The sequence below is a fragment of the Lacerta agilis genome, chromosome 6, assembly GCF_009819535.1.
Source record: "Lacerta agilis isolate rLacAgi1 chromosome 6, rLacAgi1.pri, whole genome shotgun sequence".
Lineage (NCBI taxonomy): Eukaryota > Metazoa > Chordata > Lepidosauria > Squamata > Lacertidae > Lacerta > Lacerta agilis.
The window spans coordinates 51640008-51665113 of record NC_046317.1 but is presented as its reverse complement, the minus strand read 5'-3'; the positions used below and the strand labels follow the sequence as shown (position 1 = coordinate 51665113).

At 44.9% G+C, this 25106-nt stretch overlaps 1 protein-coding gene across 11 annotated transcripts in view; it reads right to left on the bottom strand.

The window, feature by feature from the left end:
* ANKS1A (ankyrin repeat and sterile alpha motif domain containing 1A) overlaps window positions 1-25106 on the bottom strand; it is a 130394-nt gene that overhangs the window by 94785 nt on the left and 10503 nt on the right. For all 11 annotated transcript variants that reach the window (XM_033152641.1, XM_033152642.1, XM_033152646.1 and 8 more), the window contains exon 2: window positions 411-491. In XM_033152641.1, the coding sequence (XP_033008532.1) occupies window positions 411-491 (81 nt within the window). The remainder of the gene's footprint in view (window positions 1-410; window positions 492-25106) is intronic.

The window sequence follows — 25106 nt, the reverse complement described above, 5'->3', positions numbered from 1 at the left end:
TTAAGAGTTGTGACTTGCCCCCTTTTTCATACTCTCAGAATTAAAGTCAGAGCATCTTACGAGTTGAAATATGGGCTGGCATTTAACGGATGAAGTCAATGTGAGATATGAGTAGCCACTGACTTAATCTTGTTGAGGTTCAGCAGACCAATCCTGTGTGAATTCCTCCACCCCTCATTTTGATATTGAGAATTACTGTAAACCCCACTCAGGCCTCAGTGGTGATAAACTCAGCAATATAGTACAGCTCACTGCTGTCTCGAAGCAGGTGTGACTTTGGTGATCTGTTATCTGCTAGATATGGCAGAGTTCACATGGATCAATAGGGAAATGGTACACACATTGCCATAAGTTTTAACTTTTAAACTACCAAATTACCAAAATTGTTATTTCACAGATGGGTAGCTTACTTGTGACCATTCAAAGCAGCATGGTGCAATGGAGTATATCCGGTATTGTCAACACAGTTCACATTTGGTCCTCTCCATATGCTGTAAAATAAAAATACAGCAATACTGTAAGACATAAGACACATCAAGTTAAGCAAAAAGAAAGGTAAAGCCAGACTGAAGCAAGGTTTCTGCAGATTTTACCATAAAATGGCATACCCTCCAACATGTTGAGTCCCAAAAGCAGAATGTGGGTCTTCCCCGTATGTGCTCCAGTGCGAGTCATGTGACCTGTGCAAGGTCATGGAGCCCAAAAGACACACTTTTTCAGGCCCATGCTCTCATCACACCCAAAAACACGTGTTTTGGGGTGCTGTGCAAATGCTTTTGGGAGGCAAGATCTTGCATGCCCCCCCCCAAATTGTACTGGTTGCATTGGCTCCCATACATTTCTAGGCCCAGTTCAAAGTGCTGATTTTCCTTTTAATGCCCCAAATAGTTTGGAATATGGTGTCAAGAACACCCTCCTAACCCCACATCAAATGCTTGCTTACAATACTCACAAAATACTTTCTTGAGAAAATAAATGTTTTGTACCTATCTAGGATGATCTAGCTAGCAGACTGAACTGCAGATCATTCCATAGATTTGTAGCCATCCAATAATGAAATTTTGTATACTACTTAGTTTCTCTCAAAGAATATGAAATTACAAGTTCACTGTGAGAGACATTAGGTACATTTCTACCCACCTAAACATGCTGGCTGACTGAATACCATAGGAATATAGTTTATGAATAAAGCTGAAACAATATTATGTATTCTTCTAACTTCTTGAATTAAGGACCATGACCATCAAGCATCTTGATTTAGATATACGACAGGGTTTATTAATTGAATCCTGTTTTCAGGAGATTAGCACCCGCTACTATACTTGTTTAATCTCATTTATCTATCGCTGCATCACCCGGAAGGAAACCTAAAGGAAACTGAACCTTAATTTCAGGGGTTTTTAATGCTACAGAGTGTGCACCCAATTTCCTGGCTATAAAAGTGTTTGCCAGTGAAAGCACCAATACTTTATTTAAAATAAAGTAAAGAGTAGTAAGTAAAGAGTAAATAGCAGAATCCAAAATATGCCATGGTCTAGCCTGAGCTATTTCTTTAAAATGAAGGGAGGCATAAAGGACCTCTTTAAGAAGCTCATTTTATTGCCAGAGCTAATAGGGGGAAATAGTAACATATTTTCTAGTAGTCTAAAGACAGTCAACACACTTAAGGCAACGTGACATGACAAGCACCTACAGCTCCTAATTATAAAGCTAATTCAGATATTACTCAAACTGTGTAACCATTTAATGAAGCTTCACTGCCAATTACACTGTCACACACAATTTGAACTGTTGCCTAAGCATCACTTAATATTCTAGTCTTGAACAGGAAACATTTGGTATGTGTAATGCTCTAATATTATGCTCTCATTTTGCTAGCAGAAAAAAGGCTTTTGATAACTCAAGATTTATTTAGCACTTCAAACGTAACATTGATGCCAAGGAATTTTGAAACAAAGGAGGTAATTAGTTGCCAACACAAGCCGAGTAGGAGGCAGATCTGCGAGAGCGGGGGAGGGAGCGTCCTCTCTATATAAATTGGGTTTTTTTATTTTTAAAAAATGCACTCTGGAAATAAGGAGCACAAAACAAACACAGTATGCAATTAATCTAAACTGGGTATTTAATCTGGGGCAGTGGCAATGGGGAGGGGGCTCTTTCCACAAGCCTGAAGGATGACATCAATTGAACACACCTCTATATCATAAGATACTCCTTGGTTACACTGCCTCTGTGCAAGCTCTGCTACAGTGGTGCAAAGCAACAATCATCTTCAGAAGACATTCCTAGCAGCTACTTCACAGTGCTTGCTTTCCACGCAGATAAGAAAAGAAGCCTACTCTGGGAAAGCAGGAGAACACTACCCTTTTACAAGAAATGAGTTACAATTCCCATCCCAATCCATCCTGGTTCCCAAGATACTAAGCAGGCAGAAGCGACTCAAAAAAGCCACTGCTTAGAAATAAAAACGCCTTGTACTTGACTGGTAGTTCTACACATTTACAAACCATTATATTTTGAGTAGGGGGACTCATTTTCCTATTGGTCATAGATAATGGAAACATACAAAGATAAGCTATTTGACCCAAAGCGTAAATATAAATAGAAGGTAAAAGAAAGGACAGATGATTTGTGCACATCATGCTGCAAAGAATAGCTTTAAGGAAGAGACAAAGTAAAATGCTGCAAAAATAATCAAGCATGTTTTGAAGGCGTGCATTTATTTTATCCTAAAACCAATTTAATTATAGCAGCTCTCAGCAATCTCTCCCCCTTACCAGAATATAGCCAAGCAATTTGATCCTATACAGCAGTGAAGTTTACATCCCTCCTGGCAATGGAATAAGTGGTATGTCTGTATAGTTTTGCTTTCCTATAAAAATACTGTACTCTTCAAAGTCAATACCAGTAAAGCCACTTTTCTCAGAGTATGCTGCCTCCATGAATGCAAGAACAGAAAAAAAAACATCAGATCACTACAGAGGACAAGGATACAGTCCTAGGATGGGCTGTCAAAAGACTATGCTCCAAATTCAGTCTGCTTTTGAAACAGACTGAAAATATATATAATTTATATTTGAAAAAGCATAGTGAATAGGAAGTAGTAGCAACAAAGTGGATGTGCAATTGATTAAAAGGCAAACATAAAACAGTGCCAATAACTCAACATCAGATTGGAAGAGAGCAATTAGAAACCTGCATTTTCAGGAAACACTTGAGTATAGGACAAAATTCAGATGCAGAAACAAAGCCACAACATTGTGCATAAGCACAGCATCAAGCAGTGAGCAGAGGCAGCTGACACAAGGGGAATGAGGAAAGGCACAGAGCTTAACACCAGACCCAGTACCTCCTTGTAAAAGCAGTTGTCTATCAGGAGGCTGCTGTAGCTGGGCTATCTGGAAGACACTTAATATGAAGACAAGGCCCTGACAAGGTTGCATTCCTGAGTGGCTGTACCTGGCCAGTACTCCCCAAAGCAGCACATCTTGTTTTGGTGCTGGGAGCTCTGTTTTACAATAGTATGGTCCTTACCAGAGGCTGTGCTACAGAATGTGGTACTGGGATATGTGTGCATGATGCCATGGCCATTTGTTTATGATATCCTATGGGATTCTACTATGTTCACCATGGCTTTTAACCTCAGCATGCAAAGTGCTGGCAGAGACAGTCCAGAAATTTGGGGCTCTTCTGCACCAGTATATGGATAACAGACAGCATGATGACTACAGCTTCCATTATCCCTGACCACTGTCCATGTTAGCTGAGGCTGATAGGAGCTGTAGTCCAAATCATCTGGAGGGCACCACATTGATGACCCCTACTGTAATCTTCCCAACCTTTCCAAAAGTGTTTTATTGTCAAACAAAAATTTATGCAGCTTGATAGGCATTGGTTCTTTATTTCAGGGAAGTCAAAACGGTCGACCACGATCGACAGGTCAATCCCTGGGTGATACTGGTCGCTTGCTCATTTCCGGCCCCAGCCCCTCGCTGTGTCGTTCATTTGCGCAGGATCGCTAAAATGAAAAATGGAGTTATCGCTGCCCGGCTCTGTTTATGGAGAGCATTTTTTGGCATTCCCGTTAACAAATAAAGACTGCAAATTCGGTGCCCCCCCAAAAAAGTTCAACTTTGACATCCCCCCCTAAAAAAGCTCAACAACTTTGACCTGGCCCCCTACTCAACAACTTTGACCTGGGTATATCACTGCCATTTTTTTTTCTGGGAGTAGATTGCAGTCTCTTGGGAGCTGGACGTCCCTGCTTTATTTTATCCCTGGCTTGGGCAAAGTTCTTTTTAAAATCTGTTTTCATCTTGTTTATATTTTATGTTCCCTTTTAGCCACCTCAGCATAGGATACAAGACAGAATGGAAGAGCATAACATTATGATATTTTTAAACCCAGTAAAGTAGTTGTGTGTAATTTTGTCACAAATTACTGTATATTGAATCCTTTATGTCAAGTATGCTATGGAATCTGTAAGCTTGCAATTCAATAATATGTTTATGCAGTAAATTAAAAATCCAAAAAGTATGGGGCTTAGTTTAAATAAGCATGTCAACAGTTAGCATTATTTTCTGTAACCAGCTATTGTCAATAGTATAATCCATATAAACAGATACTTGTAGCACTGAATAGTATAATCCATATAAACAGATACTTGTAGCACTGAAACTTCCAAAGTTGTAATATTTACATAGTTATGTGGACAAGAATTAAATACAGTACTTAAGAAAAACCAAGATGGACCAAAGAAGACATTTGTGCAATCAGAATGCACTTCACACAAGATGAGGAGTGTCCAATTTCCATTGAGGTCCTCTAACTGTACATCCACCCACACCCCACACCCTGTTTGGTCTCTCATGCTTCAGAAGATACTTTTTTGGGGGTACTGCAGCAGATCTGAGGTTGTGGCAGGAAAGCCCATCTGTGTAAACACACATCAGCTCACAAGCCTCTGGATCTAAGCATAAAAGATCAATAACAATATACCTGAACCAGTAACAGCATTACAATACAGCCTATAGCTGATGACAGGTTTTGCAAACTAACTTGCATGTTTTCAATACTTTAGATTTATATACAGTGCACACAATTCAAAGCCCATGCAAGCAACTCATTTGCATGGAGGTTGTGTTCCAGGTCATTTAGAGCATTGGCGGGGTACATATAAGCCCGCCCCGCCCCCCTCCGGGGCCAAAAATAGTGCATGCATCAGCGGTTGCACATGCTTCAAACTCGCACAAAATGGGAGTTGCCTGTACTTGTAAGACTAATTCTCAGGGTAGAGACCCGTTTTTTGGTAATACGGTTCTGTAAAGCTTCAGAACTGACACCACTATAGTGACTGTTGTACATTGCAGTTATTGTGTTTGTGAGTCATTTTTATGACTAAAGCATCATCATTATCATCATCATCATCATCAACATACACACTACCCCAAACTCAGAGCAGCAAGATACTCCAGGAGTTCCTGTGCTTTACCCAGAGTTGAGTTTCCCTGGAATGAAGTTGTTCAATGACTATGTTTATACAGAGTTTATAAGATTCCAAAACATTCTATCATGTATACATAAACGAGCAGTAAGAACCTGCACTATCTTGGTTTAAGTTCCCTGATTAATACCCATGCAATTTTAATGCCCTATATGCACTGGCCAAGCAGAATGTGAGTGCTTACTCACCATGAGGTTCCAGGCCGGGTTAAAAATTTAAAAATACAATGTTTAAATCATAAATATATATATATATATCGCTTAGGAACTCAAGTCTGGGTAGGCACAGCCTTTCCTACAGAGATAGTTGTATGGTGTAGTAAGACAAGATGTAGCCAGCATCAGAAATTGAGAATGTCTAATACACAGAGATTAGAGTATACCACATTTGAAAAGAGCAGCAATCTCAGGTTTCTTAGCTACGATGCTTTGAATTACAAACATATTTTTTACAGAAACATAGAACACTGATGCAGTACCTATGTAATGCACAGTTCCTCTATCATAAGCAGTTCCAATTTGAATGCCCATGATAACTATTACATGCAAATCAATAATGTTGAATTGATTACCTGAACAAATCAAACAATAGTTGTGTCTGTGACATGAGCATTTGCTCTGCTACTGGAAACATGTGGAGAGATCAATCCTATGAAAGGTGAAGCATGAGTGTCACGCCTACAAAGGTCCAGAGATACTCAGACTGGCACAGTACCCAGTTATGGGTCTCCACCAAGTCCATGAAGAACATATAAATGACTACCTTTGATACATTTAATTGTACTGATATTCAAGTTGTAGTGCAATACAATAATCACACAAATTGAGCCAGAAACAAATACAGCAGCCATCATATCATCAGCTGCATTCATAATATATGTACCACTTCTCATATAGTTAGGCAGTTGGCAAGTTCAAGACAGACATTCAAGAGTTGCAACAGGAAGTTACAAAAAATGTTTAACAAACAGTGACATAATATCACTGTAATTTTAAGTTATTGGTGGCAAAAACACATTTGCCCCATACACTAGTACTTCCGTTGTTACAAGCTGCTTGCTCAAAAACAAAACAAAAACAAAACACCCACTATGATACACATAAGAAGTTTGATCATGTAGCTTCTACAACATAATGAGTGTTGTTGATGTTTTTTTAAATCAAATACAAAGTTTAGAGAGGTATGTGGTGCCCATTTTGGACATGCTGAATTAGAATGTGAAACAATACCTTTTTAAATTGAACTTGCCAAGCCCTAGTCTTATTTAAAAACTAGTCTTGTTCAGTGTGTGTGTGTGTGTGTGTGTGTGTAAAAAACCATTAACAGAATGAAAAAGGTATCAGCACCCTATAGGGAACAATCCATAATAGGCCAAAAGATGAGTGAGATTACTCCATAAACGCAACAAGACTTGGGGATTATCATTTTTGCACTAAGGCAATTGGGCCGTATTAATTTTTATTGCATTTTCTGAAATTTAGGGTCTACAGCCAAGTTCCACCCTGTACCTAAGTACTGACACATTGCAGTCTTAAAGTTAGACAACAACTTCCAATAAACTTTGCCACAGTTAAGTTTTACTCCCCCCCCCCCCAGATTCATGAAATGTTGGTTCCTCTCCTACCCCCAAGTATTTTATGTAAAATAATAATAATAATAATAATAATAATAACCTAGCACATGGGGTAGGTTGTGGGGGGACATGCCTTAAATTTCTTAAAATTAATTTACTCAGTGTGATACAGGGGGCACTGACACCTTTGATGCACTACTGTTGGTTAGGGAACCCCCAATAAGTATATCAGATTTTTATACATCATTTATTCAAATCCTTTCCGCTTTTAGCCATGGTTGCTGGCTTGCTCATCCCACCCTCCATTTACTGTACCTTATTACAAGGTATGCAGGGGCCAGGGCAGGGAGGTGGAGGTGCTGACACTCTGTACTGTTGAGTACCAGAAAAAAACACTGAGTATAGTACACGTGGTGACCATTTTGCACAGGGGTTCTGTTCCTGACCCCTGCATCCATCTGCAAAGCACACATAAGCCCAGCCTGCCTTCTTCCCATTCCAGAGTGTGTGCATGATAGCACATAAAATGGTCACCGTCGGTATGGTATGGTATGGTGTATGTGTGTGTAAAAACTGATTTGCAGAATAAGGATGTCTTTTCAAAATAAGAGCAAGAGCATGAATCAAGTGTGAGCTTGATTCATGCTCTTGCTCTTATTTTGAGTTTGTAGATATACTTAAGTTACTGGTACATCTGTAACAGGCTCGTTTATAATTATATTTTTGGGAATGATTCATGTTCTTATGTAGCTGTATTGTTTCATACTTTCTGGCTATTGCATGATCATATTATGAAGTAGCTGTGTTCTATGTTACAAAACAAGCACTTTTGTTTCTTTTTGTTTTCCAGTGTATTTCTTATCAATGCAAAATTTGGTGTGGCGCAAGAAAAAAAAATCTTAAAATGTGGCTGAGAGAAAAAAGGTTGAGAACCACTGGACTTATTGCTAGTTGTGTCATTTTAATTTTGTAAATTTTATACCATTGCATTTCATACTGCCACCTCATGATTGTTGGTAGAAAGTGCTTAAGAAATTAAATTAATAATGATAAATATTGTAGTGTAGTGAACATGAATGATGCCAGTAAATGCAATCTGTCTATCTGGTGACAGATGCAAAAAGCACTGTGTGTGTATGTAGGGGGGGGGTAATTAATTTGTGGCAGCACAGCAAAATAGGGAATGTTGGTTTGATTGCCTTTGCAATAGGCATGCATTTCTTTCCCACTCACACCTGAACAATGGGAGAACTGTTTAACACACCCACCCTTTTTAATGGCAACCTGTTTAAAATGCCAAAAGGGGGGGTTCATAAAATTGTTTGTGGAACTATACATCTTTATTTCAGCTTAGTACAAATAACAACTATTAACTGAAAGTGCAGGTAGACTTAAGCAGAGTTTTCTATTGCATCATTGACTGATCTAAAAACTTTTGAAAGGCATAATGCTAAAAACTGAATAGATATCTTAAGAACTGAGCAAGCAATGACTGAGATTACATATCATAGAGGTGGCTATGTATGCTACAATCAAACAGCATTAACTCTAAAGTGTGCATGGATAAGCAAATATTTAAAGTTGTCTCCACTTAAGCTACACAAACAATTGCTGTCTGTCACATTCATCTAAATTTAAATTGCTGAATGTGTTATCTACAAAAAAACATGCAATTTCCTTCTAAAGCACCTACAAAGTGATATAACTAGACCAAACTAACCTCTGAATGCAGGAAGCCATTCTTATTTAACATTAACTAGAAGAATGCTAGTTTAAAAATGCAAGAAATGAAAGGCTTCCAATACAGACTGAACCTAGAAAACATAATTCATTTGGGCTTGCCGATTGGAAGTCCCCGCGACGGGGTGAGCTCCTGTTGTTTGGTCCCAGCTCCTGCCAACCTAGCAGTTTGAAAGCCCGTCAAAGTGCAAGCAAATAAATAGGTACCACTCCGGCAGGAAGGTAAATGGCATTTCTGTGCGCTGCTCTGGTTCACCAGAAGCGGCTTAGTCATGCTGGCCACATGACCTGGAAGCTGTCTGCGGACAAACGCCAGCTCCCTCAGCCTATGGAGTGAGATGAGCGCCGCAACCCCAGAGTTGTCCGCAACTTGACCTAACAGTCAGGGGTACCTTTACTTTTACCTTTACCTTTAAGTTGGGAATCCATTAAACAGCATACTCTGGGTTGAATTTATATTTAACAGCTAACGTGGTCAAATTTTTGGTCACAGAAATTTGATGTGAAAACCGTCATAATCACTCTCACATATTCTTTTCATGAACTGTTTGCATTCCCCACCCCTCTAATTAGCAGCTTCAATCGTTTTCTTTAAAGTGATCAGAGCCAATCAGGCATCACAAGGAGGTTGGCATCACATCGCCACAACAAATCAGAGTCAAGACCAGGCATCCCCAAACTGCGGCCCTCCAGATGTTTTGGCCTACAACTCCCATGATCCCTAGCTAACAGGACCAGTGGTCAGGGATGATGGGAATTGTAGTCCAAAACATCTGGAGGGCCGAAGTTTGGGGGTGCCTGGTCAAGACAATGCTCCCTGCTATTACTCGAAATGAGCAAGAATTGGATCCATTTTTAATACATCCCAAACATTTACTACACAGAGCTAATGGGGGGGGGGATCTGTTGGGTGGGCAGGGGGGTTGGAGTTTAAGGTAATAGTTGAAGTGTGTGAGGTCGAGCACCCTCCTGTCAGTTGCATATTTTCCAGTGCCTTATTATGAACCTAATATGTGCAGCTGCATTGTACTCCTTTCAGGAAGTTGTTTTACCAGCCTCTCAAGCCTCAGTTGCTATAGAAACAAGCCAATCAAGGTTGTTTCGCCATAGCAGGGGAGGGGAGGGGATATATTTTACATACTGGTAAAGACCTTAAGAGCAGCAACTGAGCCCTCCAGTTTGACTCTGTTTTCTGTTAGCACCAACCATCATTTCCTTTAGAATACAATTCCAGGATTCATAAGCATCTTCATTCTTAACATCCACAATACAGTATACTCAGTGCAGATACTGTTGCCTCCAAGGACAGAACAATATTTTTAGAGTAAAGAGCAGGTTTCCCTTCACCAACCTGTTGGTGTTTTGTTTATCACCAATCATCCAATATTGGATCGTGGATGAGTGGGCCAACCTGGTGTGTATTACTGGTGTGTATCATGCTCCCTACTGAAGCTGGTAGAGATGGCTGGCATGGCATCTCTCCACATTTGGGGCTTGCTTAAATGGGTTGCCTTATGACATGGATGTCCAACCAGTAGACTGCGATCTACCAGTAGATCCCTAGCTTATCCTCGGAGATCGTGGGATCCTTATCGTGTACAAAACGTTATGGGGGGGGAGTTAAAAAAACCTCTTTGCAATTCTCCCCCCCCAAAAAGCTCAGCACTTCCCTCCTAAAAAAAGCTCAACAACTCTGGACAATCCACCCACCCCACGCACGCTCCTCCTCCCTCCAATGACAATGGGTATATCACTGCCAGGTTTTTTTATACTGAGTAGATCACAGTCTCTTGGGAGTTGGACATGCCTGCATTTGGACATCATAGCAACCATGGCGCTGCCTCAGGAAATCACAGGCTCAACGCATATGGCAGGACACTTGATCTTGTCACTACAGCAGGCCAGAGGGTAGGCAGTCTGAATAGAGCAGGGGTCAGGCAGTAATAACCCCATTGCCATGGTCAGACCATTTTCTGGTGAGGTCTGGATTGACAGTGGCAGTTTCCCCTTTCAGGAATGGGGGTCCAATTAAGATAGTCCACCCCCTAAGCCTTATGGATTCTACTACTTGTTGAAATAGCTCCAAGCTTCTCATGTGAACACACACAGATCACATTACAGGTAGGTAGCCGTGTTGGTCTGCCATAGTCAAAACAAAATAAAATAAAAAATTCCTTCCAGTAGCACCTTAGAGACCAACTAAGTTTTGGTATGAGCTTTCGTGTGCATGCACACTTCTTCAGATACACTGAAACGGAAGTCACCAGACAGAAGGGTGGTGAGTACCCTTCTGATTAATACCCCTCCCCACTCCCTCACTATATTTAAGGGTCTGGTGACTTCCGTTTCAGTGTATCTGAAGAAGTGTGCATGCACACGAAAGCTCATACCAAGAACAAACTTAGTTGGTCTCTAAGGTGCTACTGGAAGGAATTTTTTATTTTATTTTGTTTTGACACACAGATCAATTAGTTATAGATGTAGCTGACAGCAGTTACTGCAGTCAAAGGATAAAAATTATGCTACTAGAAACTACTATGAGTCACATCATTGATGGATTGGTTCAGCTGGTTTGTAGTTAAAAGATTTGTGTTTTGAATCAGCAAGTCCTGAATTCAAACCTTGTTCTTCCATAAACTCATGAGGTGGCCTGTGGCCTTGGACAAGCAACTCTCTCAGTCTCACTTCCCTCACATCTGCAGTGAGGGCTATTGCAAATGATATAAACAAGAGACACTTTGAACACTTTAAGGTGCTATATGTTATTATATATAGTGTTATTATGTGTGCAAACCTACTTTACATGAGCAGTTTCGGATAGCTTATTTGCCCCCCACAAAGTAAGTGAGTTAAACTGACCCTTAATTTTTAGCCCACACAAGTGAATACCCATGGATGGCAGAGGCCGCTAAAGGAGAAACAAAATTTTCTTCATCTCAAATTAGAGACACTGCCACAGTAGTTTAATGAAGCCCCTGCTCATTTCCAGGTTTGTAGGTGTGTATATAAATGATTATTCAGTCAATTAAATGTCCACAAAAAGTAACTGACAGTCATAATTGCCAATTAAATAATCATATGCAAATACAAATATTTCTTAAAGATACTGATTCATTCAAATAGTCCTGACAATTCCTACTGGTAACAATTATAACTCTACTTCCTGAAAGCAGAGTTACTGTAAGCCACAGTGATTGTAAATATTAAAGGGACCCCTGACCATTAGCTCCAGTCGCGGACAACTCTGGGGTTGAGGCGCTCATCTCACTTTACGGGCAGAGGGAGCCAGCGTACAGCTTCCGGGTCATGTGGCCAGCATGACAAAGTTGCTTCTGGTGAACCAGAGCAGCACACGGAAACGCTGTTTACCTTCCCGCCAGAGCGGTACCTATTTATCTACTTGCACTTTGACGTGCTTTCAAACTGCTAGGCTGGCAGGAGCAGGGAACAAGCAACGGAAGCTCACCCCATTGTGGGGATTCGAACTGCCAACCTTCTGATCGGCAAACCCTAGGCTCTGTGGTTTAACCCACAGCGCCACCGGCGTCCCATTGCACACATTCAATGTCATCAAAACCAGGGTTGCCAAAATATGATGCATCATAATTCAGATGTAGTTCTGGTACATCAGTTAAGTCATGGTTTGGACATCATGACTGCCTTTTGCAGTCATAAGAACATTAGAAGAGCTCTTCAGAATCAGGCCAAAGTTCCATCTAGTCCAGCCTCCTAGTGGCCAACCAGATGCCTATGGGAAGCCCACATGCAGGACTTGAGTGCAATGGCACTCTCCCCACTTGTGTACCACCTTTGATACTGGATATTCAACATCACCATCATGACTAGTAGTCAATGATAGCCTTCTAATCGAATCAAAGAATTGTAGAATTGAAGGGACTCTGAGGGTCATCTAGTACAAACCCTTGCAATGCAGGAATCTCAGCTAAAGCATCCATGGCAGATGGCCACCTAACCTCCAATTATAACAACATTATCCTTCAATTAGTAACTCCCTTTTAAAGCTGTCCATTTTGGTGGCTATCACTACATCCTATAAGCAACTAATTCTATATTTTCATTGTGTGCTGTGTGAAAAAGTACTTCCAAGTACAATCACACAATTACTGGTTTGAAATAATCATAGGCTGCCTGATAACACAATTATGAACTACCACCTGAGCAAACCATTAAAAGGGAGAAAGGAATCCACATGTGAAGGGGGAATGATTTTTATCAGATAATATTTAGATTTACTGATTAAAAGCCAGTTGAGTACAGGGAACAAATGCTGGCAAAGAGCCTGCACCACATCTGAATAGCCCTAGTCTATGCCTGGTATAAGAACTGTAGTTATTTTTACTCTTTTAAGAGTAGAGTAGCAGTCACTTTTAAACACAATTACAAAAAAGAGCCTACTCGTTTTTATATTGCCTAAAGTTCTTTGGAGCTTTCCAGTTTTCCCCACACTGAAACTTTCACAGTTTGAAAGCCACAAACATGATCATCAGAGCAGGGGCGGGGAGGGGGAGCGGAGAAAACAGTGCACAAAGAAAAAATATCAGTGCACACCTAATACAGATGACATTTCTTACAACTAAATGAGGCCTGCCCTAGTTAAGTATTGTTTGCTATACAGGGTGTGGAATGCTAGACAGATCAATTGGGTGAAAGGTTCTCTTTAACCACTGTAGCACAAAAAACAGGTTGCCCAACCAGATTTCTGTTACAGTGGACACTCTGGTTGCGAACGTTCGCAACCCGCAGCGCCACATCTGCACACGCATGGGTTGCAATTTGGTGCTTCTGCGCATGTGCAAAGTGTGATTTAGCACTTCTGTGCATGCATGAGAGCCGAAACCCAGAAGTAACCCGTTCCGGTACTTCCAGGTTCGGCGCAGTGCGCAACCCAAAAACGCGCAACCCAAAGCATCTGTAACCCGAGGTATGACTGTATAAGATGTCTAGGGGGGATTTGTAACAAAATGTTGCAATGTTGAGTGCTCCTGTTCAGCGCTCCAGTCATCAAACCCCATGATATTCCAATCTACTCCCTTTTCTATTCAATTTTCAATTGATTTGGTTGTTCTGTGGTCCGTCCGTCCCCCCCACAACTCCTGCAAACCTTGAGGTACCACAAGGTTCCTCCACGTCTGCCAATACCTCCTTCTCGGGCATGTATGGTGCCATTTTGGTTTGTTAAGGATCTGCACTCACCTTGGAAATAGAGAGCCTGTTGTACTTGAAGAGTATAGAATAGAATCCTACCAAAGAAACAATGTAGATATCAGTACATGCAGCCTTTGAAAACATGACCTTTGGAACCAAGCTTAATAGTCTCTTTACTACCGTCAAGCTATGTATTATGTAATACCATCCTAGGAGGTCTTATCAAGATGGCGGGGCACATTTCTGCATGAGGAAAGATTAGCATGTTTTGGCTTATTTAGCAGAGAAATTGTAAGAGGCTTATTTACAGTGGGGATACAGAAGTTTTTCTCTCTTGGTAGTAAAACTCAGGGTCACCTAATGAAACTGGCTGGCAATCAATTCAGGATAGAAAAAAATATAGTAGTACTTCATACAAACTATAATTAGCTTAAAAAGTTCACTGCCACAAGATTTGTTGATGGCCATAAAGGTGATGAGACAAATAGAGAAGACTGTCAATGGGTGTTATCTATGATAGTTAAATGCAGCCTCCAGATTCAGAGGCATTGCCATCTCCTCTATTTCAGATTAATGCATTTATGTGCTTCAAAAGTTATAATCAAAACCCACCCATGCACAAGAGGGAGGCACTGGCAGACTCAGGACAAACCTCAGGTTTCAGGGCACAAAAATATTTAGAGAGGGGGAAATCATTAAAAAGATACCCCTGCCCCCCCCAAAAAAATCCAATGAAAACTTGATGGCTACAGAATGCTTTCAGACTAAGGGGGTGTGGGCTGCAAAGTGAGTTGGAAGGGGAATGGAATAGAGCAGCAAAGTAAGGAGGACAAAGGAAGAGAAGCACAACACAGGAATATTAAAAAGATTCAGAGAGTCATATCACCCTGTGGACAGGTCATTTTCTAGTTGGCATAGAGAACCAACGTCTAAATGTACCCAGAGATGGAAGCGAGAGGAGCCATAAAAATTAATTAAGAAATTAACCACATTAACACAGCTAGGATTGAGCACAGGTAGGTCAACTTCCAAAATGGAGAACCCCCCAAAACAGCCCATTGAGGAATGAGAATACTCAGTGTTGCAGAATTTTCCCCCTCACAAGTCGCACAAGCACCTACACAAGCCCTCGCGATAAAGGGTTTCCCCAAAAGTCCCGATCTGCACCCCGAAATTAGCCCCGAGAAGCGCTGCTGTCAAAATCGCTTCTCCTACACGCCATTTTCTTCAATGAACATACAACCCACCAATCAGGAGCATGCATTCAGCTCAGCCTGCAAAATGGAACGTTCAGACCAGCTACTATGATTCAATCATCACCTTCACGCTTGACTGAACACTAAGTGGGTTTTGACAGGCTCCCTGCTGGGAGAACAATGGAATCGAAACCAAAATGTAACCAGTTGGGGAAACTATTAATTATAACTTGCAACAATGTATCAAATGGACAATTTAGACGCTGGGTGGCCCAATTTTGACAGCTCGAAATATTTATTATTGTAAAAATCCACAACTCCTGAACGCAGTGTCCGATTTGCCTGGTTCGGGTGTCTATTTGCTCCTTGTAAAATAACCTTTCTAACCCCTCGGTCCCCGCCATCCTCCGATCATCAGAAGTATATTATTTCGATACTGCATAATTTTTGGACTCTCCACTCAGTGGCTTTCATAATCCCCTAGGCAGCGAGTCACGTCCGCAGGAGGAGATACACCCCTCCCGATAATCCAGTCAAGCACCCATCCATCAGCTACCATGGCAGCAGACATCCTCCTAGGAGCTTTCTATTGTCCTGACGCAGAAGAAACCTTCAATGTGTATTACACCCACCCTAGATCCATTCACCGGTTCCTGCCATCCTTCCTGATATGCAAACTTGTTTTTTCCCCTATGTAAATTTTACTGTAACCTCCTCTCAACCCCTCCCGTCTTGTGAATATTAAAATTACGTTTCTAGGGGCGTACCTTGGTGATGGGGTAGGTAATATAAGGAAAGTGCCCCCCCTGCTCGGGGCCTTCCATTTTGCTTCTCTTGGGTGGGTGGAGGACCGGTCGCGACCGTATTTTCTTTCAATAAAGGCCAAGCCTACTGGCTGCTGTTTTGCTCCATCTCCTAGCCTGTGCCTCGTTGTTTTGTCCAAGTGGACCCTATATTGGACCTTTTCCTTTGTCAGATGGCGACCACGAAGGGACACTTGGTTCTCCTGTGAAGAGGTGAGGGGGTGCTGAGGGAGATCGGGCGCCACTGGGCAAATTGCCCGGGATCTTCCCTTTTCCTCCCTTCCCTTTTTCCCGGGCGGTAATCAACTGTTACCTGAGGCCCAGGACAGGGGAGCAAAGGCAAGGTCTAGCCGGCTGACAAGGATCCCGGGATCGACAGGGGACGTTCTTTGGACGTGAGTATGGTGAAAGACTAGACACAGAGGGTGGTGGGTTGACTGGGATAAGCCACGACAGTTGCTTTTTCCTCCTTTCCTGCTCCCAGGACGTTCCGTCGGAGGATGCCCAGAACGGTCCTGGGGGGCTCTTTATCTATGTCTTTCTCTATATTCTATCCCAAACGAAGCCGCCCCTCCTACACGGCGACTTTTTGTTAAAGGATGACCCGTGTATGTGAGAACGCAAGGTCGTTTGTTCTGTTTCCCGCGTTTTTCTTCCTGGGTTTTTGATCTGGCATCGCACTGCGCGAGCGTCCAGTAGGAAACCCTTTAGCTGTGACACGCTAGGTAGGACTGTCGTGGCTGTAGAATGGGAGGTAAATATGCATGAAAAGGGCCCCACACTAGGAAAAGAGCTCATGGCAAGAAAAGGGGGTTGACAAAGTGTTTGTGGGTGATAGACCCAGGTCTTGTTGATTGTGTGGACGGTGGCTGCTGTATATAAGAAATTGGAAATCCAGAGTTAGAGGTTCCCCTTCGCAGTGTTTTCCTCAGTACGTTCCGTCGGAGGATGCCCAGTTCGGACTGAGGAAACGCTGCGACTCAGATAGAACCGTTGTACTGAAAGGTTTTTTTCTTTCTTCTCTCCCCTTCCCCCTCTTTTGTCTCCCTTCACTTCCTTCAGTGTGAGGATTAGTCAGTAGCTTTCTTCTCAAAGGAAAGATGGGATCCCAATCGTCCAAAGAGACAGGGTGGATTCCCCCTGACAACCAGGCTTCCCTGAAGCTTGCTTGTGCTAAGGTGGACTCAGACACCCCACTTAAGTTTGTTTTGTCTCAATGGAAGAGACTGAAAGGCAAGGAGGGCTTGTCCAAGTCCAAATTGCGTGATCTATGCAACCTTTCCTGGGTTGCCTACACCCAACATTTGGAACAAGGATCCCGATGGCCACCTCAGGGCTCCTTTAATGAAGCAAAGATACAAGCGCTCAAACTCTACTTAGCTGATGAAAAACCCAGACAGCTGTACTACCTGAATGCATTCTTAGAAGCCCGAGAGATCTTTAAGGCACAACAATTACACGTGGCCCGACAGATGGCTGTATTAAGCCCCACCAGGCCACCCCCATATGATGAGATCCGGACTGAAGAAGAACAATTGGACCGGTCACTTATTTCGTTTTATTACCCTGAACCTACTCGACCCCCTAGACCGGAGAACCTTAACGCTCTTGCGGGGGAGGTAAATAGGCAACCTGCCACAGCCAATCCAATCGTTAACCCTCCGAGTTCTATATCACTGCCTCGTGAGGCTGCAACCGGAGCAGAGGGGGGTCTAGCAAGCGCCCCTGATGAAGAGGAGGATACATCCCCCGCATCGCCCCCCGTTTCCAGCAGGCTGCGCAGTAAAACCGAAGGTGAAGTGGATACTGTACTCCCTTTGCGCGCCTTGCCCATTCCTCCGGCTAGGGCAGGAGATCCACCCCGCATGGTGTTTACACATCAACCATTCCTTACCTCCGATTTGATGAATTGGTCAGATAAAATGCCTTCCTTAAGGGACGACCCTGATAAATGCTACCGACAGGTCGCCACTATATTCTCAACACATAACCCAACCTGGGCCGACGTGCACATGCTGCTCGGTGCCCTTTTTAACGATGCAGAAAAGAAGGAGATCATAACCAAGGCGGGAGAAATCTTAATTAAGGACAATTATCAGACCGATAGACCCGAAGGTACTAGCCCTTTGACTCCTCAAAACCTTACTGTCGACCCCACCTGGGATTATAACACCACTGCAGGGATATGGTACCTCAAGACATTTAAAAGGGCCATTTTGGACGGCCTCCAAGCAGCAGGACAAAGAACTGTTAACTGGACGAAAGTCCAATCCGTCCTTCAAGGGCCAGAGGAACACCCCTCCGATTATTACACCCGTCTGGTGTCAGCCATAAAAACTTGGGGTGGCATAGACCCGGAAAGCCCGCAAAACGAAGTAATCGTTAAAGGCTTCTTCAAGGATCAGGCTACCCATGATATACGAAAGGCTTTAAACGCCCATCTAGGCTACGATGGGAAATCCGTAAATGAGATCCTGTCGATAGCGAAATCTGTTTTTAACTCCCGAGACGATAGGAAGCGTAAGGACCCAAAATTGGATAACCCCAGGGTGCTAGCATACTCGGCTGCAGTCCCTGCCCAACGGGAACCACGGAGGGGGCCATGGTACGATCAGTCTGACCCCCGCCAGATGGACACGCGTACCTGCTTCAACTGCTTACAAAAGGGCCATCTACGCAGAAATTGTCCACTCTTAATGCAACGGACTTCAGGAATGGATGTCCCAGAACACCGACCTACCCAGCCTAGCTTCCCTCCACACACTAGGCAGGACTACAAGGATTACAGACACAAGGGATCTGGACCTGTTCATGAGCATAATCCAGCCAGGGTCCAGAACCTCGGATACTCCTCAATACCCCCTTCGCCCCTTCCTAGAAACTCCGGTGGACACGCTACCCAAAACCCCAACCCATTCAGCCAACCACCAGCTCGCGGTCCTAACATTCAACGCGAAATGGTAATGGAAGAATATCCAGAATACTGACAATCAGCCGCAGATCCCTATCCCGGTGCACTATTATGTCCGGTTTTACCATTGTCGGCTACGGACCCAATCTGCACTATAGAAATTGACGGGCATTTGTACGACTGCCTTCTGGACACTGGGGCGACTTACTCCACGTTAACAAATAGCCATCTAACTGCAGGAGACGAGTCCAAAACTGTTATGGGGCTGGACGGTATCCCAAGAGTTTGTCCCCTTTCTAAACTAGCCACAGTCACAGTCGGACATTTGACGGTCCACCATGCCTTTCTGTTAACATCTAGTCCGGTAAACCTATTGGGACGGGATCTGCTTTGCAAACTAAACACCACTATTCAATGCGGCCAAGATAAGATCTATTTGCACATGCCTGAGGAATCCGTGCTCAACTTTCAAGGAGTACTCCTGCATGATGACGGAATAAACACTCTAAATATTGACCTACCCAAAGAGCTACTGGATGCGGTTCCCCCTTGGTTATGGGGCATGGAGTCTACCTCAGTGGGTTTATTAAAATCTGCTACCCCAGTACAAATTAATTACCGGAAAGATCGCCCTTTTCCTTGCACCAAGCAGTATACATTACCCAAAGAGGCCATAGATGGACTAACCCCCATGATTGACGAATTTCTGCGGATGGGAGTTCTAGTGCCCTGTGCTTCACCGTGCAATACCCCTTTGCTCCCTATCCGCAAACCAAACACCAACCCAGTAAAATGGCGCTTAGTCCAAGACCTCCGATTAATTAACTCCTTTGTGATACCTAGACATGCGGTAGTGGCAAACCCCCACCACCTGCTCAGCTCTATACCTGGGGGAACTATAGTTTACACGGTCGTGGACCTATGCTCTGCCTTTTTTAGCATCCCTATACATGTCAACAGCCAGTTTCTTTTCGCGTTTACCTGGCAAACTGGTCAACTCACGTGGACTAGACTGCCTCAGGGATACGTGGAATCTCCTGCTATCTTCTCCACTATCCTCTACCAAGACCTACTGGACATCACTTTGCCGGGGGGGTCCACGCTCTTACTTTATGTAGATGATCTTTTGTTATGCGCTAAGGACCACGAATCATGCAAATTAGACACCATAACACTGCTCACGAATCTGGCCTATAAGGGGCACAAGGTGTCACCAAAGAAGATCCAATACTGCCAAAGGGAAGTAAAATACCTTGGCCACATCCTAGGGGAGGGAACCCGAGCCCTAACAACGGACAGGATCGACGCCATCATTAAGCTACCCTTGCCCAAGACAAAGAAGCAATTGCGATCTTTTATAGGCATGAGCGGATTTTGCCGTGCGTGGGTCCCCCGATATGGCGAACTCACCCGCCCACTCACTGCCATGACCCATGAGAAAGCTCCAGACCACCTCGACTGGTCAGCAGAGGCTTTGGAATCCTTTGAATGTATAAAGAGGGAACTGAGGTCCTCCCCAGCCCTGGGTCTCCCAGACTACCGTCTGCCGTTCTCCCTGTTTGTCCACGAACACAAGGGAGTCGCTTCTGGTGTCCTTACCCAACCCTTCCAGGGGAGGAACCGGCCAGTCGCGTATTATAGTCTCCAACTGGACACTACCGCTTTGGGGAATGTCGGGTGTCTCAGGGCAGTAGCAGCAGCAGCATTACTCCTGGAGAAGGCTCAGGAAACAGTGTTAGGACATGACCTGACCATAAATGTCCCGCACGCCGTGGCTACCCTACTTAATCTGAAAGGGTGCCAACGCTTTACCATTCAGAGGCTTAATAGGTATGAAGCAATACTCCTTAGCCCCTCAAACGTCACCATTAAGAGGGTAAACACTTTGAACCCTGCCACCCTGCTACCTCTCCCTGAGGATGGGACCCCTCACCACGACTGTTCCAAAGTCGTCCGCCACGCCGATAAACCGCGGGAAGACCTCGACTACCTCCCGCTACCGGAGTCTGATTTAATCCTTTATACAGACGGTAGCTCCAAGATGATAGGGGGGGAGCGGAAGAGTGGGTACGCAGTGGTGACACAGGACGACATCTTAGAGGCTAACCCAATTAGTCCTAAATACAGTGCCCAAGCCGCGGAATTAATTGCATTAATACGGGCTTGCGAACTAGCCGCTGGGAAGAAAGTCACCATTCATACGGACTCAAAATACTGTTTCGGCCTGGTGCATGCAACGGGACAGATATGGCTGCAAAGGGGCTTCCTAACTTCATCAGGCACCCAAATCGCCCATGCACCTCTGGTGGAACGTCTTATGACTGCCATCCACCTCCCTGAAGCCATTGCCGTGGTGCACTGCAAAGCCCACACTAAAGGGAGGGATCCCATATCTGTGGGAAATCGGCGCGCTGACCATACGGCACAGGAAGCTGCATTACTCAGTCTACTACCCACCCATGACTTCCTAGGACCCCACATCCCTGCAGACGTAGACTTTGGACAAATGTACCGAACCGCTACACCTGAAGAAATAGAGGGATGGAAAGAGCATGGGGCTGTCTACAAGAACGGGGTTTGGCACCTCCCTGACAACAGGCTCATTATGCCAAAGCTCTGGGTACCTAAACACCTACGGGTCCTCCACCACTGCACTCACTGGGGACGTGACAAGTTGGTAGAATGCATGCAACGTCACTGGTATGCACCGGGGTTGGCACTAGCGGCAAAAGCAGCAGTGAAGAACTGTCACACCTGCCAGAGTTTTAATCCAAAGCATACAGCTAGATGCCCACCGGGAGCACGACCATGGGCTTTTGTGCCATTTGAGAGCTTACAAATAGACTTCATTGATCTACCCCCGTGCCAGGGCTATAAGCATGCTGTTGTGATAATTGACAAACTAACCGGTTGGGTAGAATGCTTTCCATCCCGACGTGCGACTGCCCAGGTGGTAGCTAAAATCCTGCTACACGAAATCATCCCTCGCTTTGGGGTACCTCGACAGATAGACTCTGATAGGGGCACACATTTTACCTCCGACATTGTACAGCAGACAGCGAAAGCCCTGGGTATAAAGTGGAAACTACATACCCCTTACCATCCACCTTCCTCTGGCCAGGTAGAAAGGGCTAACCAACAACTAAAACTGCAATTGGGTAAGCTCTGTAAAACCGCAGGCATCAAGTGGATCAACGCTTTACCTCTGGTACTACATAACATCCGTGGTTGCCCTGCCGGGAGACTAAATCTTTCCCCTTATGAACTACTCTTCGGGAGACCTTCCCCTGTCTACACCACCCAATTTCCCCCTTCTGAGCTTGAAGTAGGGGAGTCCGAACTAACGCAATATGTCATTCAACTTCAACAGCAACTAACCTCTCTCCATAAATATGCAGCTGCCAGCCAGAACCTTCCACTGGATGAGACCGTTCATTCCTTCCACCCGGGAGACTGGATCCTCACCAAGACCTACCTCAAGACACCTCTGGAACCGACTTGGGAAGGTCCGTACCAGGTACTTCTAACGACTCTCACCTCTCTTAAGGTTGCAGAGAAATCCTCTTGGTTACACCATACGCGCTGCAAGGCCGTGCCCCCCCTGCGGAACCTGCGGAACCCGAGGACTCGACCGACCCGACCTTCTCCCGGCCGCCCATCCCCTGCACTGACAGCGACGACGAGGAATCGGCACCCTCCGGACCAGGATCGGGGCCAAAGGATCGGGCTCAACAGACAGGACCAGCCTCTGACCAATCACCGGCCGACACAGCACAGACCGGACCAGAATCGGGGCCGAGGGATCGGGCCCAACAGACCGGACCAGAATCGGGGCCGAGGGATCGGGCTCAACAGACCGGACCAGAATCGGGGCCGAGGGATCGGGCCCAACAGACCGGACCAGCTTCCGCCTCGCCACCAGACGCCCCGACGTCCCGTTGGACTTCCGAACTGCTACCGCATTCAGGCAACACTGCGAGACCACCCATCCGCATGCGCATCCGTAAAAACTGACAGCTCTCAACTGACAGCTCTCAACTGACAGCTCAACTGACAGCTCAACTGACAGCTCAACTGACAGCTCTCAACTGACAGCTCAACTGACAGCTCTCAACTGACAGCTCAACTGACAGCTCAACTGACAGCTCTCAACTGACAGCTCAACTGACAGTTCCTGACGGCTCAGCTAGAGAATGGGACCGCTCCTATTTCCACTTCTTTTTGCCTCTTTGACCTCCGCTACCTTTGCCCCCACCTCACCGGCCGTCAATTGGTGCCCTGGACTAAATGTTACCCAACAATACCTGGATTATGGGACTGTCGATATGGTCCGGAAAGGCACATTGGACCGCTTGGGAGATTTTGATTTTTGCCTTCCCGAAACCCGTGTCCTCCTTCGACACTCTGTTTTTCCCAACCTCACACCACTGCAAAGCTGGGAACTCTTTATACGCTCCTCTTCTTTTGTTCCCCTGGGTAAATTTACACTTACCCTGGACGACTCCTGGTTCCGAGCACGTTGCCAAAATGGATCTTACAATCGCTTCCAGGATGGGGAAACCCTGCAATCCCTGAACTGGACTTTGTTGGACATTGGGGGTGGGGAGGTCACATACACCGACAAACATCACCCTTCGTCTCGGCTATTGTATGGCTTCTACTGTCAGAGAGTCGATACCGCGCCCCGAAAGACCACTCTACAAGGGGTATGCCTCCGCCGCTTTTGTTGTGTTTGGGACATTGGTGTCGCTCAATATTGGGACGGAAAGGCATACCTAGAAGGGTGGCACCATTCCACCTCACCTGACTTGCAGGTCTGGGACAACACCGGACCCCAACGTTGTGGCGGACTGGCTTCCTCCCTGCCCTTACTCCACCGTCAAGACCCCCTTCACCCCATGGGAACGGCCCCTCGCCAAAAGGGGGAACTGTTGTCAAATATCAATAGAAACCTCCTGTCCACTTGGCATTCAAATTCTTATGTCAAGTTACTTGCCAAGGTAGCCGAACAGGCCAAAATGGATAATTGCTGGGTTTGCGCTAACACACCTGCCCACATCCAGAGCGGAATTCCCTTCCTCGGGATTCCCCTGACGTTACAACAATACCTCACTGCCAACGTGACAGCATGGAACCTGACAGCAGTAAACTTGACCAACCAATACATATACCTAACTGGACCTACCTATGGAGACTTATGCCGCAAATTCACTGGCGACGATCGTATGATAGGGGACAGCTCCTGTGAGTACACTATTGACATTTCTCTATCGGGGAGGGTAACCCTTTGGCACAATAATGCTCCCAAGCCCCAGACAGACCTCACCTCTGCCTGGAGGACGGTAATGAATCTCCCTGACTCCTGGGTCCCTAACCCCACGGCCAGATGTTTCCTCCGCACATTCACCACTGGCCATATTGGTACATGCCTGCAAGGACTGTTCTGGCTATGTGGGCACAGGGGTTATGTCTGGGCCAGCCCCCATTCTCGCGGCACCTGCTACTTAGGACTTATACTACCTGGCATACGTGTTACCCCTGAACTACCTACCGGGAGACGGCGAAACAAAAGAGATAAATCTCTGTCTGACCACTCCCAAGTGGAGGCCAATGGGGAAACCTACGGTAGAGCCCTTTTTCCTCCATATGGGGCAGGTGCCAACCATGTAGATATTCTCAAGCTGACAGACATCCTACTGACTTTTATGGAAGAATCGAATGCTGCCACCCAATCTATGCTCACTGAACTATCGGAAGTCCGCCAGGTGGCGCTACAGAATAAATTGGCTCTCGACTATGTTCTGGCATCGACGGGCGGGGTTTGTGCCCTGGTGGGGGCAGAATGTTGTACGTTTGTCTCTGATCAAACCCTAAATATCACTGGCCACCTAAACAACATCCATGAACTGACCAAGGACTTGAAGGGTATTCAGCATGAGGGTCTATCTGATGTCTCTCTGTGGGACTGGTTGCCAGGGACGGGGTGGTTGAAGCAACTGGTGGGCAATATCCTCCTTGTCTTGTGTGCCGTTACTCTATGTATCACTCTATTTTGCTGCGCCATGCATTGTTTCCCTATGTGCTGCCGCACGGGTAGAGCATGTTTCCCCTCACCTTTGTCCCCTTCCACAACTATCAGGGAATGCGACCTGCGGTATGACCAATCCGAATACGTTGAAATGAGACCCGTAATTGCCCTGCGCAATAAGGAATT